Below are 13,575 nucleotides of genomic sequence, written 5' to 3' on the forward strand. Positions count from 1 at the left end.
ACTTTTCAGCTGCAGTTTGACTGCTGAAGCTGAGCAGTTTAAACTCATGTCCACCTCTATTCACAGTTCCCTGACTGATGAAATGCCTGTCTCAAAGAATTCTTCTTCATTAGCAACTAATGGAATTCCTCTTCATTAACAAAATATACATAGCAGACATGGGCCTGGGAAGTTTATGAAGTTTATGGGCCTGGGGAGTTTATAAGTACAGCATCCATATTAACTAAGAAATTTTAACAAATTAGTGAAAATACTTTCATACTTACTTGCATCAGTTTATTTGTAGAAATTACACTAAGAAAAAGCTCCACTACATGACAACCAGGAAACTGCCCAATAATTTGTCCCCAATTTATTTTGTAACCAGATACTGATCTGAATTTTTTAACTATTGACAAGGGGGCTGGAATTGAAGTTTTTGGCTTGACTATACAAAAGGACATCAGCTACATATATCAAATTATACTCCACAGAACAGAGCTGTATGCCTTGGATAGCTAGATGAGCCTCATGACTGTTGCTAAGGGAAACCCTGTATTTAAATACCAAGATACTGGCTTGCTCTCATTATTTCAAACCTTCAATTTGGGCCAATGGGTACAGTTTTCCTTTATATGCGGAAGTGACAAAAAAAAAAGAAAGTTTATGCCCTAATGGCTGCATTCTGGGTGGATAAAAATCAGTGAAGAACATTTTAACATTTTAAATTTTTAATCAGTATTTTTAAATACAGATATATTTTTAAAATCCTATTTAACTTTGAAATTTGAAATTGAGAATTAAAAATCTATTAAACTGTTTACATTAAATACAAAATTACTAAGCATTACATATTTGCTGCCAAGTTTTAAGAGAAGTCAAAGGCTGAACACCCACACCCACAGTTTGCTGAAGTGCTAAACCAACTTTTTACAACAGTAGCCTCTTCTTCAGATGCTGAGAAAATATTCTCTCAAATTTAGTTTATTTAGCCGGGCCTATACTTCAAAGTTAAACTGAAGTCACTTTGAGTCAACTTAACTGTGCATGTGTCTACACTCAAATTTGTCTCCTTCCACTGTAAGTACCCCACTATGATGATGCAGTAACACTACTTCCCCAAATGTCATTGAGCCATGGTCAATTTACTGTGGTTGACTCAATGTAAGCGTAGACAACATGTGACGTATGTCAACCTTAACAATTCTCCAGCAGCTGTCCCAGAATGCCCAGTAGTGACATACTGGGGCATGTGCTTGGGTCATAGTTGTGAACTACACTTCCCATGGGTAGGATGGATCCCCAAAATAACTACTAGCATTTCAACATCGCCAATGATAATCCACTGGTTGGGAAAGAAAGTCCCTGCTTGCAGCTGTCCGTACAGTCCTGTGTTCTTAAAAATGAAAGTGTCATGCATCTTCTTTGACTGGCTAACATTAATGTTGGTGAAACAAAGCTTTCATAATTATAGAATAGCAACCCTTTCTGTCATTATACTCTGTGGCAAGACAGGCTGGAGCCAAAATAGGTACATGTATGCGATCTATCACCCCTCTGCAGTTCGGAAAACCCATAGCTGCAAATCCATTCACTATGTCCTACACATTGCTGAAAGTCACAGTCCTACGTAACAAGACCCAACTGCATGACAACAGTGCTCACTATGAATTTTACAACTTCAAAATGATTTCCAATGACTGGTAGCAAGTTGGTGTTACACATTTGCACAGTGCTATTGCCACTGGCTTCTCAATTGGTTGTGTAGCTCTGATTCTGGTGTCCCTTTGCTGTAGGGGTGGAGTTAGCATGGCACACAGATCGAGGAATGAGGCTTTTTTATATCTGAAAGTTCTGAAGCTACCGCTTGTCATCCCAAACCTACGTTATGATGCCTTCCCACTAGTCAGTGCTTATTTCTTGGGCCCAGAAGTGGTACTCCACCATATGCAGCTGTTCCAAGAATGCCATGAAACACTGAATTGCTTATCACTATGTCCTGCAGTAGTCTGTCCTCCACAAAACTGCCATGTCCCCCACTGCTGCAGTTCTTCCTGCAGATCTGCAAATAGCGGAGGATGTTTACATCACTCATGATAGTAATGCAGAGCTGTGTGGCATCCATGTTTCTGACACAGATGGCAAACAATGAGAAATGCTGCACAGTTTCGTGGGATTTTTAAAAGAGGCATTAATATGATAAGAGAATCAATGGTATGGGGTGGAGAAAGACTCATTTTTGCCCCCACCATACACTACCATAATTCTTCTAAAGACTGTGCACCAAGAAGTGGTGAGTTGCATACTGGGATACCTACTCATGGTACCCCCTCAGCTTGCATCAACACAAGTACTGACGGTGCGAATGCGCAGTGCCAATGCAAAAAGCCAAGAATGAACAATATACTAATTGTGGCAGCATAATGCTAATGTAATATGCATCAACAAAATCTATAGCATAGATATGGCTTTCAACGAGTTCAGTTAACTATTTAGTTCCTTCACAACTCAGCTACTGACTGGGAAATAAAGATGTTAGAAATCATGTTTACCTCTTCCAATGTTTTAAAAATGAGGTGAGAGGACAAGCTCCACTAGTTCTAAAACCTTGAAGGACAGTCACCAAAAACAATCAGTTCAGTTCATTAACTACACTCCTTTGTTTAATAAATTGTTAGGTTTAAGTGCAACATGTTTTGATAAACTTTTTTCTTAAGTATCCAGCACTTAAGGTAGTTTTATTTAACAACAAGCAAAAACACACCATACAATTCTATTATATATTTAATTGAATTTGATTTTCTACCCAAACAGCTCTTGATGCAAATCACAAGTAAATTAATCAAGTAAATAATAAAAAAAGTGCATCATTCACCTTTTTCTAACAAGATAAACATTACAAATTTGACTAAATGCAAGTTAAACTACCTTAAGCAGCACCAAATTTAGTGCAAAGGCTATATTTAGTTGCAAATGAACATGTTTTAATGGATACCAATCAATGAGAATCAACCACTCTTTAGGGAAGTAATTTTAAAAGTTCAGATGCAAAACACTATTAAAACTGATAATTTAAATGAAAGTTTCCTGCCTCCTAATTTAAGTCATGATTGACAATTATTTAAATAAATCAATTCTGCTCAGTCTGCTGTATTTGTCGAGTAAAAAAAGCAAATAGTTTGATAAAATAGGACTCAGATCAGGTTAACTATTCAAGGTCTCAAATGAAATTACCTATTAATAAATCTCACAGTATTTGGGTATTTACCTGTCACGGGACTAGGTGTGTTCAGCATAAGATTGAACAAAAATATCAATGCTCTGACTTATTTGTTTAAACTGAGAACCTGAATCTACCCATATATGGTTACTGTGATCAGCAACACCATAGAAAAAATAGCGGATACAGGACATTCAGGTTATTACTCAGAGTGAGCATTCCCCCTCAGTGGGAAGAAATCATAAATACTTCTCTTTGGGATATTTCAAATGCAAGGAATAGAGAAAATTCTGTAAACAAAACAAACAAACAAAACAAAACACACCCCACATTTCTGGGAGGTTGTAATGCCTAGTAAAAGGTAATTTATTTTTTAAACCTGGAAGCAGGTTGCTATGCAAGAAAATATCTTTGCTTGTCTTTCTGTATAGGCTGAACCTCTCTTAACTGTGACTCTCTGGTCTGGCAACATCCCTGGTCTGGAAGGACCATGGATGTTCAGAACCAGAAAGTCCCGTGTAGGCCTGGTGGGTGGGAGCCCTGCAGCTGGCTGGAGTCCAGTTGCACGTCTGTGACGTGGTGGCGACACTGCAGGCCTGGGAGGCAACAGTGCTGGAGCCTAGCAGCAGGCTAGCTGCTGCCTGGCAACAAAACTACTACCCAGCGCGAAAGCAACCAGGAAGCAGCAACACTGTCCAGTGGTGGGGTTGGGAACCTGCAGCAGGGATGCCCGGCAGCATAATCAGAGCCCAGCAGCCCTGCTACCATCCAGCATTGAAGCTGTGTGGCGGGACTGGGAGGCAGCAGACTGCCCCGCGGGGTTGGGAGCCTGACTGGAGGGTGGGGCCACCGAGTGGCGCTGCAAGGAGCCTGGCAGCCTGCTACCGCTTGGTGGAGCTGCCTGGCGAGGCTGGGAGGTAGTGGGGTTGCTGCCCGGCAGTGCAACTAAACTCCAGCAAGTATGCTGCCCCATGGGAGCCAGGAGCCCTACACGTGGAGAGTTTGGGGCAGCTGGGAGGCTGGCAGCTGGGCCATGGCTGAGGGGACCAGTGGAGGGGATTAAAGGGGGCAGAAATGATCTTCCCTGGTCTGGCAAAATCCCTCATCTGGGACCGGTCATGTCCTGAGGGTGCTGGACTGCCTTCTGCTTCCACCATCCCAATTACAGGAGTCAGTTTTAACTCACTAAAATCTTTCAAGAGACATTACACTCCATTTTGTAGCCACCATTCTTCTAACTCAGCTAGGACTTCTTTTGTAGGTTGTCATCAGTGATAGTTAATATGCCAGAGAGCATATGCCTTCCTCATTGGTTGCATAGTTCTTTAGTCCCGTTAGAACCTTCTTCATAACCTTGGTCATTCACCAGGTCACTTGGCAGAAGAGAAGAAAAGGAAAATTAAATTTTGATGCTGTTAGAAGTATCATGGTGTGGTTTAGTCTACTTTTTTCCCCAGCATGATAGATGCCAAGATATGGTAGAATCAGCAAGATTCGAGTAATTCTTTAACATCAGGAAAATTTCCATCAACTGCTTGACTAGTCGATAGGCACTTCTGCATTCCTCCTTTGAAAAGTACAAGATCCCCAGCTGGTGCAGTGCAGCATGGAACCCAAGGTCAACAGGGGACTCTGAATCCCCTGCTGACCCCAGGCTCCATGGCTTTGAAATGCACAAGAGCCCCCGCTGGGGCTCTTGTACATTTCAAAGAAGGAATTCAGAACTCCGCATGCAGCCCAGGGCCAGCGGGAAGTCCCGCTGATTCTGGGCTGCACGCAGTTGTCAGCTTTGAAATGCACAAGAGTCCCCAGTGGAGTGGGAGGTGGGGGGCTCTTGTGCATTTCAAAGCCATGGAGCCTGGGGTCAGTGGGGGACTCCCCAGCTGAAACAGAGTGTGATGTCTCTTGCAAGATTTCAGTGAGTTAAAACTGATTCCTGTAATTGGGATGATGGAAGCAAGAGGAGGAAAACAAATCTTTTTATTCTCTCATAGCAGTATCTTCAGTTAGCTCTTCATTGACAACAATCCAATTCTCTCATTGAGATAAATTGCTGGGGACTGTATTATTCCTTACAGAGCTACCGTTATCCATCAATTCTTCTTACACTGCTGCTTTCTTGGCCCTTATTGTGCACATGATGTCTGCTGACATTCCTATGGGAAATTCTTGGTTTATTTAGCAGCAAATACATGCATAGCACTAGAACATATATAGAAAATTCGGCAGAATAATAGGCATATTCAAGATCAGTTGTTCTCAACCATAGGTTCAAATACCCGTGGGAGTACACAGAGATCTTCCAGGGAATACCTCAACTCATCTAAATATTAGCCTAGTTTTACAACAGACTACAGAAAAAACACTAGTGAAGTCAATACTAACTAAAATTTCAGACAATCACTTGTTTATGCTGCTCTATATACTATAAACAGAAATGTAAGTACATTTATATTCCAATAGATTCATTTTATAATCATATGCTCAATAAGAAAACAAGCAATTTTTCAGTAATAGTTTGCTGTGACATTTTTGTATTTTTATGTCTGACTTTGTGAGGGGAACCTTGAGGGTACACAAGACAAATCAGATTCCTTTAAGAGGTACAGTAGTTTGGAAGGGTTGAAAGATACTGTTCTAGCTGGATCTACCAGTAATATTCAGCAGCAGCAAAGGCATTTTCTAATTTAGTAACGCAACATATGCATTCTGCTTACAGGGCTGTTCCTAGAAGCTCTGGTGCCCTGGGCAGCCCCATGTGAGAGGAGGGGGTGGTAGCCCCTCAGTGAGGGGGACTGCTCTCAGGGCCGTGGGGGCAGAAGCTGTGGGGGCAGGAGTGGTCAGGCCCAGCCCCACGTTCATTGTCAGTGGTAGAAAGCAGAGTGACCTGGCCCTAACCTGCTCCACTTCCCCGGCTCCCAGCCACATCACTTGGTGGAGGGAGTTTGGGGGAAGGGGTGGGACTGCCTCCCACACTCACCAGCAGCAGGAAGCAGACTGATGCGGCAGGAGCTAGTGGAGTGGAGTGAGCGGGTGGCGAGTGCTGGGGTAGGCCCAATCTTTGCTGCTGGCTGCAGCCCCCCACCCCCAATCCTCCAGTCTGCATTCCTCAGGGAAAGAGTTTAGGGAAAGGGGTGGAATGTGGATGGGGCAGGCAGCTGTCCCAGGCCATCTAACCCCACTAGGATGGCCCAGTTGGGCACATCTTGGGGGGGGGGGGGGGAGAGGAGAAGAGGACTGGTGATGGAGCTGGCTGCTGGAGCCTGCAACTCTGCATATGCAGCACACAGCTGCCTAGGACATCATGAAATTTGGGGCACTTTGGTAACCCAAATTACATGGTGCCCTCCATCTATGTACTTTGTGTATTGGTACGGGTGGTCTGGTCTGCTTGGATATAATAGTAATACTTAGCAGTCTTGTTGCACTTTACATCTTCAAAATGTAGTGCAAATACTAATTCTTACATCTCCATTTTAAGTGACTTCCCCAAGATATAGATAAAGCTAGTGCAAAGATAGGATTAAAATGCAGACGTTCTTAATTCTTCACCTGAAGTTCATTTCTCAAGCCATAAAGCCTCTTCTTTGAATCATTAGAAAGGAATGTGGCAGGTGCATATTTCCTGGACATACAATTTTCATCAACAAACTGGCATTTAAATGTCTTCCACCTCCTTCCTGCGTTTTTCAAATGTTGCTTTTACTTTCTTGTCCCTAATGTGTAGGAATGAGTGTTTCATCATCATAAATCAAGATTTTGCAATTAACATACATTTGATAAATGTAACAAGGATGCAACTTCCCCCTACAGTTCTTCCATCCTCATCTTACTTAATATGCTACTTCAAAGGATTAATGCATCGTTCTCCATACTACTTCAGGATCACAGAGTAGCATGCATCCTACATAAGCAAAATGCAGGACAATGTAGCACTTTAAAGACTAACAAGATGGTTTATTAGATGATGAGCTTTCGTGGGCCAGACCCACTTCCTCAGATCAAATAGTGGAAGAAAGTAGTCACAGCCATATATACCAAAGGATACAATTTAAAAAAATGAACAAATATGAAAAGGACAAATCACATTGCAGAACAGGAGGGGGATGCGGGGGGGGGGGGAAGGAAGGAAGGTAAGTGTCTGTGAATTGATGATATCAACATACTGCACTGACTACAGTGAAAGACTCTGCCTCACACTATCCAAGAAATTAAGAAATCACCTGATAAGTATTTTATACAAGAAACAGAAAACCATCAAGAATGATATTTCTAACTTAGATCATCTCATCTCAAGACAAACATCCACACCGACTGACACCTTGCAAGACTTTTGTTCCACCAGACAAGAAATCTACTATACATTTTGCTTCAGCTGTAGTCAGTGCAGTATGTTGATATCATCAATTCACAGACACTTACCTTCCTTCCTCCCCCCCCCCCGCATCCCCCTCCTGTTCTGCAATGTGATTTGTCCTTTTCATATTTGTTCATTTTTTTAAATTGTATCCTTTGGTATATATGGTTGTGACTACCCAGACTAACACGGCTACATTTCTATCACTATCCTACATAAGGTTACCCATCTTAAGATTGTTGAGCTTTTAAATCTGACTGGCTCACTAGCTTTTTGTGCTCTTGTCAGTAGGTCTCTCAAATTCCCAGATATTTTTCTATAAAATACTTCCTATTTTTCCACTGTCCCAAATTTCCCTTTCTATGGCTTTCATATGTGGGCCTACCTGATAAAAAAAAATCAGTAATCTTTCAAGATTTAGTGCTGATGTATCTGTTTTGGTTTCCATCTTTCCATTTGAAGACAGAGGATCTGTTTCTCATTTACCTTATAGGTCTATTACACTGCTCTGGCAGCATAAAGAGATCTTCAAGTGAGTATGAAGGTCATTTTTATACCTAACTTAAGGCACTTTTGCTCATTGGACTTTGTTTCACTGATAAGAATCAGGCCCACAACTTTTAAGTGTCAGAATGTACCCTTTTCCAGCTGGTGCCTGTAAGAGAATGACTCACTTCAATTTATTCCTGAACCCTCTGTGTTTCTCTTAGGAACTTGGCAGTCAAGCTGATTCTACTCTGCAAAGTTTCCAATACAGCCTTGCCATTTCCCCACAGAAAGGGATCAAATGCAGTTCTCTCTCTAGCAAATTGTAGGAATCCAGTGAAACGTTGGAATATTATGCAAAAGTGGGAGTAAAAATGTTGCTTTCTAATCTAATTGGAGCAGATAAAGGCAGAAATAAAACTGTCTAATAGTCATTTTTATTACTATTTAGGAAAGCATTTTGTAGAGTTTTTTTGGGGGGGAGGGGAGTTGTTTGTTTTTTAAAAAAAGAGCAGAACTGTTTACAGGTCTCAATTCAGCAAGGTATTTAAAGAATGAATCTCTCAATTAAATCAGTTGAGTAGCCCCAAAGGGAACTATTCATGTGCTTAAAGTTAACAACATGCTCAATGCTTTGCTGAATAAGGGGCACAGAACTCACAGCAATCTTAACTAAACCGAAGATGTAATTTACATAAAAAGCAGAAAGATGGATGTTACAAAAATTGTTGGCACAATAATAAGCAATGCGAAGAGTTGCTCCACCTCTGATGTGCTCCTAGCAATATGTCTAATGCACTTCTGGAAGCAAGAGATAATCAGGAAGTTAATTTCCATGTACCACACCCTCATAATATATGTTTAAAACGTTAAAAACACAAAATAAAAGTCAAGCAGAACTTCTCTCCAGACCACAGAAAAAGTTTTTCATTTTTATTTGTTGAAATTCCCATTTATGTTTCCTAAGGTGTGTGTACCCATGCATATGCACTTAGCTGTTTCTTATTCTGTTTTGGATATGTAACATGGCATTCCTTATGCTTTATTAAAATATGCTTATTATATGAATATGACATAACTGACATATGCTTTATGAAAGATATCATTGGAAAGGTTTTGATTTACTGAAAATGATTATTCCATTTGCATGAGAGAGGCTGTATATACCTTCCTTCACACTGAAGAGGGAAAGTTTCATATAACTTTGAATTTGTACCTCAAAGGACAGGGTGAACATCTGGGTGCTGTAGTAAGTTCTTTAAGCTGAGTTCTCCCAAAGCTGATCTCAGTATCTGTACTTCTGCAGTTGGGGGAGTAGTACAGAGCTTTGCTGGAGGGGGCTTTAGTGTCTGGGTCAACAAGATAGGGTTTAAGGAGGGTCCAGGCTGGCAGAATAGGCTTAGTGGTATCTCAGCTAGCATCCAGGGGCACCCAACCTGTCACATGCTCCTTTTGTGTTATTCTGATGCACTTTTGCGGCCAGCTGTCTCTTTCAGTTACCCTGGGCTAGAGCAGGAGATCTCAGTGTGAGGACATGGATGTTAGCGGGACGCTCTGCGCGGTCCTCCAGAGGGGGCTACTGCTGGCAAAAACTTTCCGGATTGCAGCGCCGGGACGAGCCCGACACCTGTTGTGGAGCACCCACGGGGACATCACTCGAGGAAGAACTGGTAGCTGTCTCTTTCAGTTACCCTGGGCTAGAGCAGGAGATCTCAGTGTGAGGACATGGATGTTAGTGGGAAGCATCCCAACAGGAGGACATGGTGGTATCAGGGTGCGGACTCAGTTTCATGTATTTTGTAGGGTCCTGGTCTCCATCTGGGCTTCTGGACCCAGAGGGAGACGCTGTCAATGTGCATATACTATATTGCCAACCCTAAGCATTCAAAACTCATTAATCAAAAAGAGTCTGAAGTGGCAGTCTGGCAAACACTAAAAACTCCCTTGCAGGTGAGGAATTGTATAAAGTTGTATGACAGGGTTTTTTTATTTCTAAGAAATTCAAAATTAAAAAAAAAAAAAGTACAAGAAACTTTTTTTTCCCCCAAACACCAGTGACCACAGTGATGTTATTGGCCCTCTGGGAGGATTTGAGGACTGGTACTGAACTGGCCCTAAGGTAAATTGAGTTTGAGACCTCTGCCTTAAAAAACACACTAACAAAGGGCCAGATCCTCTGCTAGTGTAAATCATGGTAGCTCTATTGAAATCAACAGAACATATGCCAATATGGATCAGAGACAAGATACTTGAATAAATTGCAGATACCAGAAATTTTATTTTTTTCTCATTAAAAAAATGATTTTTTCTGTGAAAATATTCTCAACATTCCAGTATAATTCGTAGAGGAGTACATTTGTTTTATGTTATGGCTCAGAGTTTAAGTCATTTGTGAAATGGGTCAGGCGAAGTTTGACATGTCAGTGTTTTCATTAAGGAAATGCATATGCCCAGAATAAAGCCTGTGCATGTCTTGTATTACAGACGAGATATCTTAGTCCATGACTTCCCCAGGAGTGATGGTCAATCTTTATCTTCATTAACATGCATAGAACAATTAACATGGACAACTGCCAAAGAGAAGGGAAGGGAGAACAAAACCTATAGACCACAGGGGTTATTCAAATCCTTCCCAATTTTAGAATCCCATATAGTTTTCATATTATTGGCCTACCTAAAGTTTTAAGTATATAGATCAGCTACCAGATCTTACCTTTTGGTAGCAGTCTAGTTAGATTGCAATACAGTGCTACACATCAGTTTATTCATTTTGGTACCTCACATTTATATATGAGGCAACCTGGAGAAACTGAAGACATTTTAACATGTTTCGTCAGCCACAAGAGGGAGCCATTAGAAGCTATATAAATAATGAAGTGAATTAAATATTTGTACATCAACAAAAAGATATTTTAAAAATACATTCCCTTCTGTACATCACTCCACATTATATTTTTAGGTGGAACAAGTTTTATATATAAATGGGACGAGTTTTCAAAAGCAATCTCTGAATTGCCTGTGCAAGGTTTGAGCTCCTGAAAACATTTAGACATTGCCAAGCAAGGAGCAGTTTTGTATGCAAATCAAGTAGCCAGATTATCTAGTTCAGTGTTTCCCAAACTATGGGCAACGGCCCGGTACTGGGCCGTGGGAAAAAAATACCGCGCCACAGCGTGGCTGCCGGAAGGGGAGCGGGGCGGGCTGGGAGGAGGTGTGTGTGGGGAGGGGGGAGGTGGGGACTGGCCACCAGGAAGCAGGGTTGGGGGCAGAGGGGCTGTATGGCAGAGATGGGGGGGAGGCTGGCTGGGCAGCGGAAGTGGGGCGGGGCGGGGATTGGGACGGGGACAGGGTGGGCTGGCCAGGGGAGATCAACGGGAGAACCAGCCTCCGGAAGCAGGGCTGGACTGGGGCAGCGGGGCTGGCCAGGGGAGACCAGGAGGAGAAGCGGGGGAGAATCAGCTGGCTGGAAGGGGGAGATGGGGGGAGGTCGACTGGTGGAAGCAGGGCTGGCCGGGGGACACGGGAACCAGATGCCGGAAGCGGGGCTGGCCAGGGGAGATTGGGAGGACAAGCAGGGGAGAATGAGCCAGCTGGGAGGGGGTGGGGGGAGCAGGGTTAGTCGGGGGAGATTGGTGGAGAGTGGGGGGGACCAGCCACCAGAAGCAGGGCTAGATGGGGGAGATCAGGAGGAGAAGTGGTGATGGGGGGGAGGGGGAGAGCAAATTGGCCGGGGGAAAAGCAGGACTGACCCGGGCACATGCAGACCCAGGCACACGAGTGAGTCTGGCCCCAGGGATTCCATTTTGCCCCCCCCCCCCATGCCCTCCCTCAAGTAGTTGCGAACTACCTGGCTGGTAGACACACTCATGCACATCTACCAGCCAAGCAGTTCACAGCTACGGACTGATACACCTAATTATAATAAAACTTACCAAATTAGAAAATACTGGACATTTTATGTGTCCGGTATTTTCTCAATTTGTTTCCCGGACAGAACCCTCAAATACCAGACTGTCCGGTACAAAACCGGACACCTGGCAACCCTACCCCTCCTCCCCGAAGCCCTGGCCTGGGCTGGGCAGAGGATGTAGCCTGATGAAACATTGAAAATTTATTCATTTTTCATTGTTTTAATGTGTTTATATTTTTGGGCTGCAAAAAAACAGTACAAAAAAAACAAAAAAACAGTTTCCAACTAAAGTAAAAAGTTTGGGAAACCCTGGTCTAGCCAGCTTTCTATCCATCTTACAGTCCATTTATCCAATCCATATTCCCTTAACTTGCTGGCAAGAATATTGTGGGTGACCGTATCAAAAGCTATGCTAACGCTGGCACTGGGGGCTTTGGGAGGACCAGAAACAACTTATTTGAATATTCATCATTTGCTTAATGAATATGCAAATATGTTACCGGTCCTCCAAAAGCTCGTGAATGGATTTACTGGTCCCTGTGTCAAAAAGTTTGGGAACCCATGATCTAGTTTCCTTATTTGCATGGACAAATCAGAATTTTTGAACATCCTAGAATGTGAGCACACAATTTTGAGTACATATACTTAGGGGCTAGATTGAAACTATTTTTGAAGGCGTAAAGGATGAAAAAGAAAAATGATTCATTATACAGCTATATACTTCTCTGCAGACTGCGAGGCTTCTCAGCCCTTGCTAATACAGTACAAAAATGCAAAAGAGAAACAGTTCTTTCCATCAAGTTTGCTTCTATAGAGAGTAAAACAGAAATTCAACATTCTAAATTCCCACAGCTATCAAAATTAAGAACATAAGTAAAAAAATTTAGAGTACATGTTGCAATACATAAAAGATACGCTTAGCTGGTTTTTTAAACAATATTTATCAGAATATTAACATCTCCTACACCTTGAGGGACAGTAGGTAAAGTTATTCTACATAGGCACTCCCTGACTTACAAACATCCACACAAACAAAATCTCACCTGCAGCCTGAGGGGATCAAGAGGTGCAGGTGGCAGTGCAAATGCAGGACTCCAGAGGAGCAGAGGGCAGCTGCTAGACTAGAGAGAAGCAGCAATTTCCCCTTCAAAGTGCCGTTTCTCTCTGGTCAGCTGCACAGCTGTCTTCCTCCAGCCCGCACTTGTGCCATTTGCTGCCTCCTGGTGAGCAGGGGCTGGGGGCTGCCGGAGCCATGGCTATATGCTCACAAGGAGAGGCAGGGGATGAGGATGGGGGGCTGCCAGACTTGCTGCCAAGTCTGCAGGGGAGTGTGTGGGGCCAGGAAAAGGAGCTGGTGTAGAGCCCATAAGGGGGTGCAGTCAGAGATGCCCAGAAGTCCCCTTTAGAATTTCCATCTATTACACCTGCCTCTCCTCAAGCAGCAGTATTCAGGGCTAAATTTAAAAAGTAATTCTTAGTGAATGTTACTGTTTTTCTATTTTATTTAATTATTAGAAAGTTTACCTGGCACTGTTCTAGTCCCTAATTAATTTTTTTGTTTTTCTTCGTTTAAATTATTGCTCTGGGGATGAGGGGTTCATGATGCAGCCTGCCCTGAGGAGA

At 42.7% G+C, this 13,575-nt stretch overlaps 1 protein-coding gene across 3 annotated transcripts in view; it reads right to left on the reverse strand.

Moving 5' to 3' along the window:
* The window catches only part of BLVRA (biliverdin reductase A), a 58,325-nt gene that overhangs the window by 15,667 nt on the left and 29,083 nt on the right, over positions 1-13,575 (reverse strand). Inside the window, exon 2 of one of the 3 annotated variants that reach the window (XM_006124108.4) lies at positions 6,835-6,915. The exons of the other annotated variants lie outside the window; for them this stretch is intronic. Coding sequence (XP_006124170.1) covers positions 6,835-6,843 — 9 coding nt within the window. The 5' untranslated portion in view covers positions 6,844-6,915. The remainder of the gene's footprint in view (positions 1-6,834; positions 6,916-13,575) is intronic. 3 annotated transcript variants of the gene reach the window in all.

Source organism: Pelodiscus sinensis, chromosome 2, assembly GCF_052426305.1.
Source record: "Pelodiscus sinensis isolate ZL-2025 chromosome 2, ASM5242630v1, whole genome shotgun sequence".
Lineage (NCBI taxonomy): Eukaryota > Metazoa > Chordata > Testudines > Trionychidae > Pelodiscus > Pelodiscus sinensis.